General features: G+C 56.7%; 1 protein-coding gene across 7 annotated transcripts in view; it reads right to left on the bottom strand.

Moving 5' to 3' along the window:
* The window catches only part of ZMIZ1 (zinc finger MIZ-type containing 1), a 150682-nt gene that overhangs the window by 20482 nt on the left and 111690 nt on the right, over positions 1 to 18510 (bottom strand). For 5 of the 7 annotated variants that reach the window (XM_061405450.1, XM_061405448.1, XM_061405454.1 and 2 more), the window contains 5 exons: positions 16469 to 16613; positions 5457 to 5571; positions 4225 to 4442; positions 3228 to 3426; positions 2011 to 2301 (listed from right to left, as the gene is read on the bottom strand). In XM_061405450.1, the coding sequence (XP_061261434.1) occupies positions 2011 to 2301; positions 3228 to 3426; positions 4225 to 4442; positions 5457 to 5571; positions 16469 to 16613 (968 nt within the window). Of the gene's footprint in view, positions 1 to 2010; positions 2302 to 3227; positions 3427 to 4224; positions 4443 to 5456; positions 5572 to 8659; positions 16435 to 16468; positions 16614 to 18510 lie in introns of those variants that run through there. The other 2 variants (XM_061405449.1, XM_061405455.1) reach the window with 2 other exon arrangements.

The raw sequence follows: 18510 nt of genomic DNA, 5'->3' as shown, positions 1-18510 counted from the left end.
CCCTGTCTGTTGAAACTCCTTGTCTATTTGCTATCTCTCTTGCCCTCTCGGCTCAGAGGTGCAGGAGACGGCTATGTCCCAGTGTCTGGCAGCGAATAGGCCAGCAATTAATACTTGCTCAATACATGAAAGAAGGGCAGAGAGTAAGCGGCGGAGGAGAGCCAGCTTTGAATCAGCAGTAAAGAACTCGGTGCAGCTCTCATTACTGCCCATGCGGCAGCTGCTCTGTGTTATGGTGGGATTTCTGTCACATCACTGCAGGACAGGAACTGGAAGCTGAGATTGTCCACCAGCAGAGTCCTGTGCGGGACCAGGGGACTGCCCCCAGCCCCTGCCCCAGGGTTCCAACAGCCTGAGAGGTTCTATGAGAGTGTATGTACTTAGAGATTCCAAGACAGGCTAAAGCTGTGTAGGCTGTGGCCCCTGGTGTCACAGCCCAGTATCAGGAACTGTGTAGCTGGGTAGCATCAGCAGTTCACAGGAGATGACTTAGTAAAGATAGAGAGCCTTTGGTGTGCCCTGCTGTGGCAGGCAAGAGGTGGGGAGCCAACAACGTACAGGAGCAGGGCTGACACCAGGCTGATGCTGGGAATTCTGCTGCCTCTTCTGGGGTCACCTCCTTGGGTGCCTGCAGTCCTGAGGCTGGACCTACAGATGCACTCCCAGCCCAGCCAGTGGGGACGCTGGGCTTCTGAGCACAGAGGGGGCTGAGAAGGCCCTGAACTCGTATGGGGACTGTATGGGAGTGGGATGCACAGGTCAAGGGCCCCTCCCATCCCCAAGGACAGCCAGGGCCTCAGGAGCTGCCATCCTTCTCCGGCTTCTCCCCGAGCTGGGGCCACCCTGGAGAAGGTCTGGGCTTGACCTTGTTTGACCCTGACCTCTCCTGTCTTGGACCCAGGGCACCTCCATCAGTGGCCAAGCCATCTTCTAGACCAAGGGAGCGGTGGATGCCGAGGGGAAGCACACAGACCTTCGATGAACTCGAGGTCTTTGGGCTCTAACCGCACGGTAAGCCCAAGCAGGAGGCACAGTTCTGAGAGGGGGAGGAGCCAATCTGAGGAGATGTGCAAGCAGACACTGGGAGATGCTTGGGATGGGCTCTATCCAGGTGAGGAATCAAGGTGGGCCTCCCGAGAAGCATCTCTGTGTCTTCTGCAGGTGAACTAAACCTTTACCTAGGTACCCACATAGGCCACTCACTGCCAACCTATTTTCTGAGTGCTCTCTGAAGGCCCTGTGATGCCTGCTCCAGGAAGTTCTTCTTCAGACCTCACACTGAGTTCCAAACACCCCATCGTGCATCATTCCTTTGTGGCTTCCGGCTTAGACCTCATCCTTCCGGCTGAAGTCCTGGCTCCTGGAGGACAGGAGGTGTGGGTTTGCTTCCCTTGGTCTTCCCCAATCCTGTGGCTGAGCGGGCCGGATAGCCTGATAGGCAGCCTCGCGCCTGGCAGAGCCCCAGGAACATGCTGCCTGCCTTCCAGTCACTTCTCTGAGATGCAAGGCCTTCAGATCACCACAGGGTTTTGTCTCCTCTCTCTCTCGGGTGAGATGCCCTCACGTGGGTGTGAGGAATGTGGACCCAAGATCTTAGTTCCTTAGCCTAAGTCGCCCAGCTACTGTCTGCGCTAAGACAGAAGAGAGTCCTAAGGGCGCTCACTGCTTGCTAAGTGCCTGCTCATGCCAGCCCCAGGGCGAGGAGCTCCAGGTACATCCCCTCATTCAAGACTTCCAGGCAGCCCCATGACATGGGCTGGATGGTCATGAAAGAAATAAACGGAGATTCCAGGAGAAGACATGGCTTGCTCAAGGTCTTCTCGATGGGACATGCCAGTGCTGACCTTGAACTCAGAAGCACCCGGCTCCTAAGACTCTGCCTTTTGGTTCAGGCTTCCTGAGGGTCACTCCACGCCCTTTTCAAGGTACTGCCCACAGCACCCGTGTCTTCAAGTCCCAGGTCCTCCCCGCTACCCACGCTGCCCGCCATCTGCCTGCTGCCAAACTCACCTCTCCAGGGTATGGCCTCTTTATGCTCTGAATGGGAAGGGACTGGGGCCGGGGGCCCGGGTACGTCTGCTGGGGCATCCGCTGCCCGTGTGTGCCAAAGGGGCTGATGCCGGGCGGCCGGGGCTGGTTCATGCCCATGGGAGGGCCGCTCATCCCCGAGGGTGTCATGCCAGCCGCCATGCTTGCGGGGTTCATGCTGCCCCCCATGGAGGCAGGCCCCCGAGGCCCGGGCTGGTTCATGAATTGGCTGTTATACGCCTGGGTGGGACCCATCTGGAAAGAGGAACAGACCTTCAACGGGAGAAGAAGAAAAAAAAAAAGAATAAAATGCCACATGCATTGAAAGTGCAGGGAAGGAGGGGTGGGGGAAGTGGGGGCTCAGGACTGGAGCTGGGGCTCTTTCCTGTGCGGCTGCAGCTGGAGACCAGGCTCCAAAGGACCACCGGCCGCCTGGGCTCACGGCTGCCCTCTGCAGGCCGCACAGGGAAGATGCAGCCCGAGGGGGGTTAAAGGGTGGGGCGCAGTCACTCCAATGCACAGGCGGCATTTCCAGGGAGGCAGGCAGGGAACAGGGAAGGGGGTGCAGGGGTGGGGAGGGGCATGGGAGGATGGAGGTGGATGAGGATGGAGGCAAGAGCCCCTTTCCTGGAAGCCCTGGCCCCGCACTTGTTTCTCAGCCAATAGATACACACCCTCTATCCATCAAGTCTGCCTATCTCTGCCCACCCGCCCTGCTGTCCCCAAACTTAAATCCCCAACCTCCACACCCGTCCTGCATTTCTGTGAGGGCTCCCCGTCTCCTCACACCCCATCCCATCCTTCTGAAGGTCAGAGCTGGGACCTGGGCAAAATCCACAAACGAGACAACTAGCGGAGCCCCAGTCTTCAGAGGACATCAGGGCACAGACTGGCGTCGAGGCTGCTTTAGACACAGCCTGCTCTTGGGTTAAGTGGGGGCCAGACTGCAATATGGAGCATCTTTCCCCATACAGAGACATACAGGTAACACGCAAAACCAATACAAGCTCCCAAACACCCCCACCACACTCATTCACACTGACACACCCACACCTCAACACATAACCCCTCCCTGTGCTTCTAGGAAAACCTAAATGCACCCTGACGCCATCCGCTCCTCCCAGCACACAGACACGGACAGCCCAACTCCGATCCCCGGGGCCGTCTGCTGAGTGGGCCAGGACTAGTGTGGCCCTTACCGGTCCATACTGGTTTATATCCTTATTCTGTGTTTCTTGCAAGGCTGCCACGGTGGCCGTAGCTGTGGCTGTGGCCGTGGCTGCTGCCGCCGCCACTGCAGCTGCTGCAGCGGCAGCTGCTGGCTGAGTGAAGTCAGCGGGTGGCCTGGTGTGTGGAGGGACACCCATGCCTGCAGGGGCATTTGGACCCCCAGGGTAACTGTGAGGGAGAAAAGAAGGGTGAGTTAGATGTTGCCTGAGCCTAAAGATGAACCCACGACCAGCCTTGGGTGGGGAGAGAGAGGTTGGGCCATTCCAGGCCCTCCTGCCCACAGCTCATGGAGCAGGGAGGTCTAGACTCACAGCCCAGCAGGGCCAGGGGCCTCCTGTGGGTTGTCAGTCCCTCAGCCACTTGGCAACCACCAAGTTGCTGTGTGCCTGGAGCCCCCTCTAGGTCCTAGTGGGTGCTGGCTCCTACACCCTAGGTCATGGTACTCTCGGCCACCGCAGTGAGCCCATTTCCTGGAGGAGGACACCGAGTCTCAGAGAACCTGAGCCACTGGCCCATGGCCCCCAGCAGGGGTGGCAGGATGGGGATGCAGCTATGTTTCACCAGGAAGCCCCACTGTACCTGGAAGGGCTGCAGTCAGCCCTGGGGACCTGGGGGGGTGAGTCCACAGGGCAGTCCTGGACAGGGCAGGATGGACAGTGAGGGGAGGACTGGGGCCTCTGCCCCACCCCACGTCCCCGGAGTGCTTCCTGCGGTTCCTTGCTGTCTCCCTCCCTTACTCCTGAGCCGCGGGACTCCAGTCCCTGCACACTTCGCCTCCACAAGCAGCGCGGCAGAGCGGACCCTCCTGCACCCCAGCTCTCTCGGTGTCTCCCAACTTGTAAAGGTGCGACGCAGAGCAGCATCATTGGGAGGAATGAGAAGGTTGTCCTTCAACCCCAAGGGCTGATGGCCCTCAGAACGCCACCCAGCTGCGCCGCATGGGACCTGCAGGCTGGCCCTGCTCACCTGGCCCCGAAGCCCCCGCTGCCGGGGTAGTTGGGCCGGCCGTACATGCTCTGCTGGATGTAGGGCTGAGTGGGGCCAGCCTTGGCTGAGAACTGCTGCTGCTGCCCAGCGAATTGTGGGGAGTTGAGGCCGGGGTTGCTGGTGGTCATGCCCGACGCCATGGGGTTGCCGCCTGGATTCATGGGGTTGTTGGCATTGGCCATAGGGTTCCCAAGGACCTGTGGGCAGAGAGAGCGGCTGTCACCCACGTGGGTACCCCAAGTGGTGTAGGGAGGGAAAAGGACAAATGGCAGGGGGTGGGGGAAGCATCAAAACACAGGGAGGACAACAGAGAAAGAGGAGGGGGAGGAAAAGGGCAGGGGGCTTTTCAATTTCCTCTGGGCATGAACTGCTGGCGCAGTACACAGTATTAGAAGCGGGTAACTCAGCCCGGAAGCGGGCTTTGTAGATAAGAACGTCAGCCCAGGGTGGAACAAGGTGAGGCTGGCCTGCACATGCTGCAGGTGGGAAAGGCCTGGACTTCTCAGTCTTCCCGTCCTACAAAGCAGCCTGGATGCCCAAGGGTCAGGCCCCACGGAGGCCCTGCACTGCTGCTCTGTGAGGGCCAAGGGAAGCCCAACCCTCTAGCTCTGGAGGGTGGCAGGGCCCTGGCCGAGGGGCTCCCTGTGGCCCAAGACTGCAGATAAAGGGCGCTGGTTCTCTACAGGGTGGCAAGTGGCCCTGAGCCATTCATGTGGCCAGGCGGCGGGAAGGAACGCGTGGAGGAAAGAGGAAGGAACAAGAGCGGGAGGCACGGCAGACGAGGGATGTGGGGTGCAGTCTGTCACGAGTTTTAGGCTCAATCTTTCGCTGAAATCTAACCCAGGCCATCCAGGGTCAAAGACTCCAGGTGTTGGGACCCTAAGGTCAATAACCTCCAGGAAGTTCTCCTGTTAATCCAATCTAAGTAAATGTGAGCCAGGAAAGAACCCTTTGCTCTCTGTCGGGTGAAAGCCATTGCCCCAGCAAGGCCCTAGAGCTGGGGCAGGGCATAGGGCCAGGTGCCATCCTCCTGGGGCAGGTGTGGGCCCATCCTGGGTAGAGGCGTGTCCACAGCTGGGTGTGCCCTGACAGCCGGTCTTTCCAGCAGGGGAAGAGCCTGGGAGAGCCAGCAGGGCTAGCATGGCAAGGTGACCATGATGGATGGTCCCGCCTGGAAGGAGCTGTGGCTGGGGGGGATGACAGGCTCTTACCTGGCTCTGGGATGTGTTGGTCACTCCCCAAACCGTGGTGACCACGGAGAGGGAGCCGGGAGGCTGGTTGGTGTTCTGCTGCCAAGGGACAGAGTCATAGGGGAATGACCCATCACTGCAGAGAAAGACAGAGGAGGGGCCTCAGGGGTGTTGCAGACACAGGCTCAGAGGGAGGCAGGCCCCATCACCCCACCATGCTCTGTGGCTCCTGGCCACTCTCCATTCTGGACCCCCTGAGCCTGGCACGGTGGCCTGTTGTGTAACAGTGACCAGCTCTCCCGGCATCACTGCGGAGGTGCCACCCCCCTGGCTGTCTGTCTCCTGTGAGACCAAGTCCACAGGTCATGCTATGGAAGAAGGGACCTGCAGCTCAGTTTAAGCTTTGCCTTCGACCACAAGCAGCTCTAAGAAGTTCTCCAGAAAGAGCCCTGGTTCCTTGGCACCAACTTCCCCTCAAAACTACCCATCCCTTCTCAGAAAGGGCTTCCCTGGTAGCTCAGATGATAAAGAATCTGCCTGCAACGCAGGAGACCCAGGTTTGATCCCTGGGTCAGGAAGATTCTCTAGGGGAGGAAATGGCAACCCACTCCAGTATTTTCGCCTGGGAAATCCCATGGACAGAGGAGCCTGGCAGGCTACAATCCATGGGGTCACAAAGAGTCGGACACGACTGAGCAGCTAACTTGCACTTCTCAGAAAAGGTCAGCAGGGCCCTGGTCTGAGTCTTGGCTCTTCCCTCCTCCTAAGCCCTCATGGTGAGTTGGCCGCCCTGCTCAGCTGACTTGGCCTTTGGAAGGAGGGTCCTCAAGTTGCTTTTTCTTCCCAGATGACAGGTACTGGCCTCCCTGCTGTGCTTCCTCCCTTGCTCCCACCCAAACTCTCATGCACATCCCACCAAACTAATCTCCCTCGGACACCTGAGACACAATCAAAGACCTTCAGTGGTTCCAGTGTTCACAAAGTCCCCACTCACACTGCAGAACAGTTTACCCCACTGACTAATCCCACCGTACCCTGCTTGCCACCTTGGCTCTCACTTCTCCAGGAGCCGACCCCCACCCCAGCCACTCCCCCACCTCCCCAGTCTCCTTTCTAGTACCAGCAGTAACCCACCTTGCTCAATGACATCTCCCCAGGAGGCCCCAGTCATCTGAAGCAAGACCCCATGCCCGGCCCGTCACATCAGAAGTGCTCAGTAATAGCTTTCTATTAGTTGCCATGGCACAGATGGAGAGTGAGGTCCAGCAGACCCCAGGGAGGGGAGCCGGGGCACAAGCTCGAGAAGGACCCGCCAGGGTCCCAGTCCCTGGGAGTGCTGGGCTGGGGCAGCCTATGCCCTGCAGCCCGTCCTTCGCTGACTTTTCTAGCACCTCTCACAGAGAGAAAATCCCAGAAGTGGCCCCAGAAAGAGAAGAAGCACCGAGCACCCATGTCTGTGCTACCACCTCTGCCCACGGCATTCCGACTGGGCTGAGGTCGGCAAGGCAGCAGGGGAAGCGGGTTCTGGAGGAGCGTGGCTTGCTAGGAAAGCACCTCATGCCTCTGACTTGCACCTTCATCACAGGAAGTCAGCAGAAGACCAACGCGCTCACTCACGCCTGGAGACACCTGAACCCTAGCAGAGCAGCCAGCTTAGGCCCTGGAGGTCAGACGTCCAGGAAAAGGCACAGGCCTGCAGGACAGAGGAGCAGAGGGCCCCGGGTTTGAGGGAGTGGGGGGTCTGAGCCTCGTGTACTGCTCCTTGCCGGGCAGGGCTCTCGGTCACGTTGGTCAAGTCAGGTCAGACTGAAGGGAGGTGTCACTGACTGCCCATGCTTGCTCCTCCCTTGCCCCTGGCTTCCTTCCTGTCTCTGTTCAGAAGTCACCTCACTGGAGCTGCTGCCCTGACCTCCTGGGGAACAGCAACTCCGCCCCTGTTCCCTTTTCCTCTCACTCTCGTCTGTTTTTTTTGGTACCCTGGGTACAAGTCCTGCCCCTCCCTGGTTCGGGGACCCAGTGCGAACTTCCAAGGCTGTCTGTACTCAGTCTCCTCATCTGTTAAATGGGCGTAAGAACAACACCTACCCCCACTCCCATTCTATTCGGTCTTCAAACTGCAGGTCATGACACATGAAGTGTGGTGTGACATTGAACCAGCATGAGGGGGAAAACGGAGGGAATAAAATAGGAAGCTATCCAGTGTGAGCACAGAGTAAGGAGGAATATCACCCTTCGAACTGACTTCCTGGTGTTACACATGAGCACACACGTACCCTGGATCATGGGGTAAATCTGCGCGTTGCTGAAATTCTCAGGTGTGTGTGTTAATTTGCTTCAGTCACGTCTGACTCTCTGCGACCCTGGGGGCCACAGCCCTCCAGGCTCCTCTGTCCATGGGATTCTCCAGACAAGATTACTAGAGTGGGTTGCCATGCCTTCCTCCAGGGAATCTTTCTGACCCAGGGATGGAATTCAGCCTCTTATGTCTCCTGCATTAGCAGGCGGGTTCTTTACCACTAGCACCACTTGGGAGCCCGCTGGTCTCAGGCAGGTAAGTCCGAACACAAGCCTCCGTGGCCTAAGTCTGATGATGTGGCTCTAAGAGGAGACTGCAAACAAAAAGTCTTTCTTAACTGGAAAGTGACACTAAGTGACTTCAGCATTACTCATGATTTCTGAGAGGAAAACAGTGGGCCTAGAACTGGGGGGTGAGGAGCTCTCCTCAGGGAACCAGTCCGTCTGCCTGCCTTCTCCCTCTGCAGCCCAGATGTGATGTGGGTCAGCGGAAAGGAAGTGAGGCCCAGATGCACAGGCCAAAGGTGACCGACAGCTCACACTCTCTACACCTGGGGGTGCTGCTGGGGGGCCTGAGAGCCTGGGCAGGATGGAGAAGCACAGGAGAACAAGCAGAGCCTGCTCCTCGGCACAGCTGGGCTGGAAGCAGCCCTGCCCTCCCAGGAGGTCGCTGGGGATCCCAGCGTAGCACCCAGTCCCAGGGCTGCCGTTCCAGTCTCACAGGGAGGCCGCACAGGCTACAGTTTTAAACAACAAAGAGGAGACCCCTGGATACCCTGCCTCCTGTGGAGCCCTTACCCTACATGCGCCGGGACTAAACTAAATGGAGCAGAGCCCAGGCCGAAGTCCGTCCTCTCTCCCCAGAATTCCTGCCCCACAAACTCCCATCAGCCCTCCAGGCTGAATCTGCTTGTGGCCGAGGTTCTTACCCAGCAGTCAGGAAGCAGGGCCCCTGGGAGCTCCCCACGAGCCACCAGCTGCTGCCTCACCACCTCAAGCGGGGAGGCCCCGGCTCAGCGGGATACAGGCCTGTGAACAAGCTCCCAACTGCCCTGCAGCTTGTGGGTGGGCCTTGTGGGCGGAGACCGGCTCCTTCCTGTTTTGTCCCCTCCACCCCAGGCTTAGTGAGAAGCAAACTTAACCCGGGTTCCCAAAGTGGGCATCCCACTGTCTGGCTGGAGGGTTCACCCCAGAGCCCAGATGCAGACCCAGTGTGTGTGGGGGACATGTATGTGTGTGTGCACACAGAGGGGCCCCGCTGGCATGTGCGTGCGTGGAGGAGGAGACGGGCACCCGCATGTAGGGGTGGTCTCGGGGACTTGCTCGCCCCCACTCGCACCTGCTGCAGAAGCAGAAGTGGCAGGCGCACCGACACGGCTGTGACTCATCTCCTGGGGAGACGGCGCCCGCTGGCGCGGGGGAGCTGCTCGCCCCCACAGGCCCATGGTGGCAGTCAGCCCTGCCGACGACGCCTCTGCCCAGACTCAGACACTGCTGTCGGGGGAGGGGAGGAGGCCCGCTTGGCTCCCGGGGCCCCAGCATGAAGGTCAAGCCAGGCTCCTGGGTCCAACCAGGGTGGGAGGGGCTCAGGGCAATGAAGAGGAGGTCAAGGGGTCTGGGGGTGCCCTGAGGCCGTGTCCCTCCTCCGCAAGCACTATTTCACCAGTATGTGTGCTCAGCCCGGGTCGGAGGTCCCTGGCATTTCAGAGCCGCTCTCCTCCTGTCCACAGCTGATCTCAGTTCAGAGGGAGGCCCCCCAGGATCTGAGAACCCACTCTAAGTAGTCCTGCCCAGCTCTGCGCACCTCCAATCCGGCATGGCCTGGTCTCAGGCCATAAGCCACAGTCCTGACCAGCCAAACCTGCCCCACCTGCAGAGGCACCGACGCCAGAAGCCCTAGTAGCCTCAGCAGCGTTCTACCTGCCGAGCAGCTCCCGACCTAGCGCAGCCACTCCCCTGCCCCTGGGCCTCCAGGTGTAGGCCTGGGGTGCTCCATCCTTGCCTTGAAACGTGTCACTCACCTTTAGTCTCTTCCTCCAAAGGCCGCCTCTAGCAGGAAGCCCTCACCACATCCACGGACCTGAGCTCCACTTGCTCCTCATATGCTTGGGGCCCGAGTACCTCCCTGCCCTTTTCCTTCTGCCCCAGGAGCCCTGAGTTCTCCGGCTACCTGCGCCTGGCATGGTGTCTTCACACACCTGCAGGGCTCAGGAAGCCTCTACTAACCAAAATGCCAAAGAGAAACACCACCCCTCTGTGCCAGCCCCCAGAGCGATGTCTGAGGATCAATGAATGCATTCTCTCATTCAGCCCAACTGCTGACCACCTACAGTGCACTTGTGACCCCATGGGCACTGCCACTCAGGAAGGGAGAGGCCCTATCCTCCAGGGAGGGGGACAGAGGAAAGCTAATGAAGTGGCTACCCTCTCACGATGCCTCCGTGTCCACTGAGGCCACCCCTCACCACGCCCAGGGATAAGAATGGCCCCTCTCTCAGAGGCGGTCATGAGGATTTAGTGAGCTCACATGGGTAAGGCAAGGCCCAGCACACCTCCTGCGGCCTGAAATTACTGGCTGCTAGTATCGTTATTATGATTCACTGAGAGGCTTTTACATGCAAGGAACTGTGTGAAGGGACTTTCATCCAAGAACTCATGTGATCCCTTGAAGTGGGCTCAGCAGATGCCTCTCATAGGATCTGAGGCTCCCAGTCTCCCAGGGCTAATTGAGGGCAAGGCGGACAGTGGGTCTGGCCAATGCTAAAGGAAATCAACCCTGAATATTCATCGGAAAGACTGATGCTGAAGCTTCAATACTTTGGCTACCTGATGCAAAGAACTGACTCACTGGAAAAGACCCTGATGCTGGGAAAGATTGAAGGCAGGAGGAGAAGGCGACGACAGAGGATGAGATGGTTGGATGGCATCACTGACTCGATAGATGTGAGATTGAGCAAACTCCAGGAGATGGTGAAGGACAGGTCAGCCTGGGGTGCTACCGTTCATCGGTGGCAAAGAGTCGGATCCGATTTAACTGAACACCAACATGGAGCTCAGAGTCCAGTAAGGTGGCACTTCCCTTTACAAAGATGGCAATGATGCAAGCAAGCACACATTACAAAGGCGATCCAGAAGTCCATGAGAACTCCAAGAAGGGGCAGAGCTTCCCAAAAATTCCTGGGGAAGTTGTCTTTCAGAAGCCACCCAGTGAGGGCATACAGGGGACATAAAGTTATGCTTCAAAGACTGGCTGCAGACGAAACCCAAACAGTGTCCCAGGAAAAAACACTTTAATACATCACATCACTAGCTTTGGCCTCGACTGAGTGTATTGGCAGATATTCAAGGGCTCTGACTAAACTTTTTTTAGCTAATGTTCAAATGGCAGAGGGAGGCCTCTCAGTCCAGTGGTTAACTAGGCTCTGAGCTTAAGATTCTTTGAGGTCAAACCTTGACTATGGTTGGCCACTGATGATTCCTGTGACCTGAGAAATGTTACTTAAGTCAGCCTCAATGTTCTCATCTGTAAAGTGGGACTAATACTCTCTTAGGATGAAACATGCAAATACAGGTAACGTTTAGCCCAGTGCCTCGCAGTCAGTCGCTGCTCAGCAGTACCTAGACCTTTCTCTCCATTTCTCCAGCTCAAATGGGATCAAAGTACTCAGATGTATTTGATGATACAATGATGGCGCTTAGAAGTTTTGCAAATAGGCTATCAATGGGAGGGGGTGTTATTATCATTCCTGCCTGCTGAACCTGTGTTCCAAGCCTCCAAGGCCTTCCTCAGGGTGCCTCTGCCTTTCTCGATCTAGCAAACTCCTATCCATACTTTGAAGCCCAGCCTGGATGTTCCCTTCTGTGACTCTCCAATGCAGAACACCAACGGCATTTTCCCCTATTCCTTCAGCACTTTTTTTTTTTTTTAAATATATTTTACAAAAAGCTCTTCACACTGCAGCTACAGCAGACAGTTTATCTGTCTGTTTGCCAGCCCCACGGGCACTGACCAATGTTTGCTAAATTTGAGAAAATGAGTAAAGAGGGAACTATGACCGTCAGTTCTTGGGCACCTCCTGTGAAAGTATCTACACAGACATTCAAGGAGGGAAGAAGAAGGGAGGGCTGAGTTATTTCTTCCCTTGCACTTCTAACAGCCACTTTATTTGGAGGAAATAACAAATTCCTATTAAGGGTATTGTCAGACCCTAATTCATTTCCCTGATCTGGCTATATCGGTCCCATCTCTGCGCAAGGCTGTAACATTACCACTAATGAAACACCAAGCCAGTGAGGAGCTGAAGCTCCCACCCTCTTTAATTTAGGGGAACCATTAACAGCGCTCTCCATCATCACAATTACTGGGGACCACTTCCTTCCCTCCCTGCGGTGAAACTCGGAGAGGAACTTGTGCAGCTAACTGCATACTAGAGGGTTTTAAATTTTTTCCAGAGGAAGGAGGAAAGGAAAAGATCCTTGCATCTTGGCAGTCTGAAACTGATGAAGCAGGATTTATAGATCCTCCAACCTCCCTTTCATTGCTTCTTTTTTCCTGGGGGTAAGAGGGGGATCTATAACAAACTGAGCTTTTGGTGTGGCTGTGCAAAAAAAGAGCTAAAAATGAAAGCGGTGAAGGCGGTGTGATGGTACCAAGGAGAGACAAGCACCGGGGTCAGCTTTACTAGATCCCTTCTTTGTTAGCTGGCCGTGAATGAGGACATTTGAGTCTGGTGGCACCCGGCTGAGGGTTCAGAGAATAAAGACTAGTCCGTGGAGCGACCTGTGCCCAGGCATGGTGACAAGCATGTTGTTAAGTCCTGTGCGGTGGTTGTTCCATTTTTACACATGAGGAAACTGAGGCAGAGAGAGAGATTACAGAACAGCCCAAAGTGACCCACCTAGGAGACAGCAGGGCTGAAACTAGAGGCCCAGCAGCTTGGCTCCAGGGCGTGTATGCCACCTGCTGCACAGACAGCAGCCCTGGGCCTGCCCAGGGCCAAGGGGAGCCCCAAGGCCCCTCTCAAGAAACCCCTCCAGGAGCTGCAAACCCCTCACCTGGAAGAGGAAGGGTGGCACCCCTTGGTCTTGGAGGCTTCCCCAGCTCTGGTGGACTTTGATTGTAATCAAATTAAGAGTGTAAACAAGATTTATTAGGCTTTCAATTACCTTCATGACACTGATTTGCATAAGGACAATGTGTTAATCACAATGGCTTTTTGAGTCACTCATTAAAAATCTAGAAGAAGGCAGAAATCTTTGCAGGCATCATGTCTGGGTCACCGCAGGGACTATTAAGGGATCCTGCTGCCTGGCCCCCAAGGCCTGAGGCCCCAGCTGCCCTGGACTGACCTTTCCAGGGTCCCTTCTATGCAGCAGTCTGTGGGCGTCTGGAAAGTGGAAGGACAGCCGGTCGACAGTTCAGTGGTCAGGACCAGACAGGGACGAACCCACAGTGCTCCACAAACCACTGAGCTCCAGCCAGACATGTGGGTACCCAGGATTCCTCCCAACTGCCGACATGCTCAGAAGCTGGTTCCAGAGGTTAGAGGCACAGGCTCCGACTCACAGAGTGATGCTGCAGTGCCGACCTCCATGGCCTGTAATGGATGTGACCGTGATGCCTGAACTACAGATATACAGCAGTCACAGCCTCCCCACCCAACAGCCTGGGACTTCGAGCATCTTGGCTCCCTCACCCTTCCCTGTTTGCTTGTCCTCAGAGAATTCAGACAAGGACCCTGAGTCTTGGAACAGTCACATACCTCCAAGTACCGAATCATGAACATGCAGGGTCCCTAAGCTCACCCCCACCCAAAGTTTCCTTAATGAAAGGCAGAAAGGAGGTTCCTCCCTCTAAGTCACCTGACACAGCTGTGGAGGAGGGCAGGCATAGAGTTTCCTTCTGTGACAGTACCTGTCTTTCTCTTCCACTTCCTTTCCTTCTCGTTTGGGAAATTACAGGAGGGACTTAGAAGGTGAGGCACCCCAGTGGAGTTTCTCTAAAAATGAGAGACTCACCACCTGGAGGAAATTCACGAAGTTATAGGCAGAGAGCAGCCACTCTCCAGTCACAGGCCACAACGTGCCCTCGGAACAGCTCTGGCCTGAAGGGACATGGGTTGGACCTTGTTCAACAGATGACACTTCTTTCTGGTCTCAACTGCCCCACTATAAGTTGGGAAATGGGGCGAGGTGTGGATCAGGATTGGGTTAATGACTAGAAACCATGTCACTGGTCTTGAATGGCCAGCGGGGAGGAGGGTGAAGGGCAGAGCGCTGTGTGTGGTTCCCTGCTCTGTCCCTTCCTGACTGTGCATTCTTGGGGAAGTCGCTGTCCCACTCTGGGGTTTCCCTCCCAGTTCTGCCACAGGAGTGAAGGATATTGCCCAGAATGCCCATTGCCTTGCTGTGCTGCTATTCATCAACACTTAGCAAGTCTACCCGCAGGCAGAGCTCTCCCTTCTCTCAGAGGCCACTGCTTTGCCCTCTCTAGCACCCCATGGGCATGCACAGGAGGCTGAAGCGGGGGTGGTAGCAGAGCACTGGGTGCCAGACAGACAGTGGCTCTTCAGTCACAGCATTTCTTTAAAAAGCCAGTTCGAATTCTGGAATGCCATCCAAGTCCTTCAAGGTCAAGGTCCACCTCCTCTGGGCAGCCTCTTGACTGTGTCAGCCTGGCCACCTTCCTCCTGCTGCTGCTGCTGCTAAGTCACTTCAGTCGTGTCCGACTCTGTGCGACCCCAGAGAAGGCAGCCCACCAGGCTCCCCTGTCCCTGGGATTCTCCAGGCAAGAACACTGGAGTGGGTTGCCATTTCCTTCTCCAATGCATGAAAGTGATAAGTGCAAGTGAAGTCGCTCAGTCGTGTACAACTCTTTGCGACCCCATGGACTGCAGCCTACCAGGCTCCTCCACCCATGGGATTTTCCAGGCAAGAATACTGGAGTGGGGTGCCATTGCCTTCTCCACCTTCCTCCTAGAGAACCCCAAAGCCAACCTGTCACCAAACCCTAGCTTTGCCTTGATCTGCCAGCTCGCAATTTTGCCTCACCAAGTCTTTCTTCCCCAACCAGCAAGAGTCAGCTCCTGGAGCAGAGACCCCCTTCATCTATCTGTTTAACCCCAGGACCAGGCAGTCTCATGCTTTCAGCTCAACTCAGCAAAGACCTGGCCAAAGGCTGGCTGTGGTCATGGCCAGGCAGGTCTGTGGCAGGTCTCCAGAGGAGCAGGCCTGCCATCAGCAGCAGCAGCTTTACTGAAATGGCTCAGAGGACGGGTGGCTGAGAAGGATGTGGGATGTGGGATGACGAGACGCAGGACGATTCTGGCAGGACAGGGAGTTAAGGAGCCAGAAGGTAACAAGGGTAAATGCAAAGGGTGTGGCTTGGATCGCAGCGCCTGTGCTCAGTGGCTGGCAGCACTCAGCCGGAGAAGACCTGTGGCTTCTAGCCAGGCCGGGGTCAAGCAGGCGAAGGTGGATGAAGGAGGGTTTGGCCTCAAGAGTGGTGGGTCTCAACCACAGGTGGTATCTCTGTCCTTTAGACGTGTGAAAGTCCTTTAGCAATGCCTGGGGTGGGGGGGTCACATAGGAACTGAGTGGGCAGGAGCCAAGACGTGACCTGCCCCACAAAGTCCTGCACCATTAAAAACTACCCTGGCCCAAAAGGCCAATAGTTTCCCACCCCCAGAAACACCCACAGAAGGGGGCTGCTCTAAGCGACTGAGCTGTCAGACTGAGGGTGCGATGAGGCAGTGACCCTGAGAGGGGGTGAGGGGCTAGGTGGTGAAAAGCACTTCGCAGTGAGGCAGGGAACCAACCCCCATCCTGCCCGAGCAGGTGCTGGACCCGAGGAGCTCTAAGCGCCCCTTCTGGCTCCAAGAATCAATTGCCTCTAATTCGATTTATGAGCATGGCCAGTACCCGACTTCCCGGCAGCGCCTCTATGGTGTGACCCAGGTCTCCTGCAGCGCACTCTGGGCTGCAGGTGCCACGGTCAGGCCTGGTAATGAGTGTGGAGTGCCGACTGCAAATGCCCCTCCCTGTGGTCAGCAGGGACTCACACTGGGAGAGCAGACCGCACAGCAGGCCCTGCTGTTCCAGGGTCAGCCTGCAGAGCGCTCTGAGAGAACAGCCCTGCTCAGCGAGGGACCTGCGAGATAATTAACTAGGACACGGGCCGGTCCTGACCATGTGCTCCCTCTGGGGTTGGTGGAGGGCAGACTGGCCAGTTCCTCAGTGCCTGCTGCCTCTGGCAGGCCCAGTATCACCTGTGACGCTGGGTTTCCATAGCCCTGCCCCTATGTTGAAGGTCCAGCCTCCCTTGACTCCTGCCTGGGTGGCCTTCAGCCCAGTGACCTTCCTGAATCCCTTCCAGACCTGCCTGTGATTCTGCTCAGGAAAGAGGGAAGGCTCTGGATTTAGGGATACTAACTTTCTACCGAAAGTCTAGAACCTAAAGAAGAGACAGCTCTCCACCGAAGGGATCAAGCAGTCAGGCTGGATAAGATGGCACTTTCAACTTCTGTTTTGATGGTGGACAAATAGCACTCACCCATGAGGATTTAAAATACGACACCCGGATTTTAGAAAATGTACTGCCCTCCTGACTATTCAGGGGCCCCACCCCGGTTCTCTGACCTGGGGACATGTCCAAGGAGACCTGGGGGCCCGAGGGGTGGCTGTCCAGCACCCACGCAAGCGGCGCCTGGCCCCAGCCCGGGTGGCGCACGCCCACTCACCTGTGCGACAGAGTGGGTTTCATGGAGCTCATGGAGTTGAGGGGGGGCTGCATGGGGAGTTTCCCGGGGGGGTCGCTCTGGCGGCTCTTCTGATGTCGGAGCAGCAGCAGGCGGCCGAGCTCCTCGCACCAGGAGGACAGCAGGGCTGCAAGGAAGGACAGGATGGTCAGCGAGCTCGTGACTGGCCACCGCGCCTTGCCGCGCCTGGCCCACCTCGCCCACCCAGGCTGGGCGCTCCCCACGCAGGGTTTGCCCCCAGCTTGACACAAGTATTCTAGCCCTCTCAGTATTCTTGCCTGTATAGCGGGATAAACATCTGAAGGAAAGAGGACCGAAAAGCTGCTATTGCTGAAGGAGAAGATCAGAGGAGGGCAGAGTGTAACGGCAAAGAGGGGAGAGTCAAGACGACGGAGAGTAACGCAGAGGCAGGGCCAAGGTGAGGCCGGAGGCCAGGCACAGACCGGCGTGTGCCCAAGTTAGGAACTGCTGGTTGCCCCCACACATCTCAGTGAGGCCCACACCCTTGGACTCTGGATAGTCAGCTCAACATGGCTTCCTCTCCATGAGTGGGACCCCAAAATCACAAGGTTTAAACAAAATCTGGATCCTTCCTAGAACCTGTTGCTGTTTCCAGGAGTGTTTGCAGAGTTCTCCTTTCCCCCAAAGTGCCTGGAAGAACACAGGTACACCCACCTTCCAGGCAAACCCGTGATGGGTCCCTGTGCTACTGGGCACAGACGCTGGAAAGGACAAAGCATTTCCAGGGCACAGGGTGGCCCGGGGGTGGGGCAGGGGCCGAGCCAGAGTCTGCCGGGGGTACCAAAGGCAGGAGCACAGGAGAACGCTTCACATCCAGGCTTGGGGAGGCCTCAGAAACTAGGAAACGCTACCAGAATAAGCTAGGTGTTGGGGGATGAGAGAACAATTCTACTTCATCCTGAACTGTGCCAGTGAGGCCACCAGAGGCCACAAGCACCCTCAAGGTCAGTGTTTCTGGCCAGTCCAAAAGCTGAGGTTTGGGGAAGGAGTCAGAAATCAGGAAGGCTGGGTTGTCAGCACCTCGCTGCGTGATCCTAAGGAACACACAGACCCTCTCGGGCCTCGGTTTGCTGGCAGGGAAAAAGGAGTCATGACTGACGCCCTGTCTTTCCTCCAGGGCTGTGGTCAGGGGCAGAAGGGGACACTGTGGAGACTGTGGCCACAAAATGGGTTGATCACAGCCCAGCCAATGCTCTGCTCCTGCCGTCAGTAATCAGTCACACTAATTACTGTTCTGAGGAGTTCTAAGGAGTCGACCCCGTCAAGGAGTCAGGAGCCTTCTGAAGCAGGACAGGACGCACAGCCCCCTAGCCCATCTCCAGGGTCTGCCATCTGAGCACTGTGCAACATGCTTGTGTGTCCTTTTCTTGAACCCATCCCCTGTGATCCACGGTATTAGCTGTTCTCCCCATTCTACAGATCAGCAGACTGAGGCTCAGACAGAGGAAGTCACCCGCTCACAGCAACCACTGAGGGAGGGGCAGACACTCAGATGGTGCCCCTCCTGTGTATCCTGGTGGGTGCAGCCCAAGGCTGAACCAGAGTGTGGGGGAGAAGATGAAACTCTTCAAAAGGCCCAAACTGGGGCTTCCCTGGTGGTCCAGTGGTTAAAAGCCCCACCTGCCACTGCAGAGGATGTGGGTCTGATCCCTGGTGGGGGAACTAAGATCCCACATGTCACAGGACAACTAAGACCCAACATAGCCAAATAAATTAAAGAAAAAAAAGGGAGGGGGGGCCCAAACCAGGCAGCCACGGTCTCCAGCGCCCTGACTCAATGAGAAACTCCTCCTGCTTCTTCTGAGTCACACCTTTTACCGTGTTCAGCGGGCGATGGGGGAAGAAGCATAGATACACAAGGCCCTGGAGAGACGGCACAGGGCTGCCAGTTCAAACCACCCAGACCTTGGATAGGCTCCCCTAGTAGCCCAAGGCCCGGAGAGGCAGGCTGGGCCCCTGGCCCAGGGAGGCTGTATCAGGAGTGTAGAGAGTGGGGCCTGGCA

Source organism: Bos javanicus, chromosome 28 (genome assembly GCF_032452875.1).
Source record: "Bos javanicus breed banteng chromosome 28, ARS-OSU_banteng_1.0, whole genome shotgun sequence".
NCBI classification, from domain to species: domain Eukaryota; kingdom Metazoa; phylum Chordata; class Mammalia; order Artiodactyla; family Bovidae; genus Bos; species Bos javanicus.
Note: the sequence above shows the minus strand (reverse complement) of the source record. Positions and strands in the feature narration are given on the sequence as shown.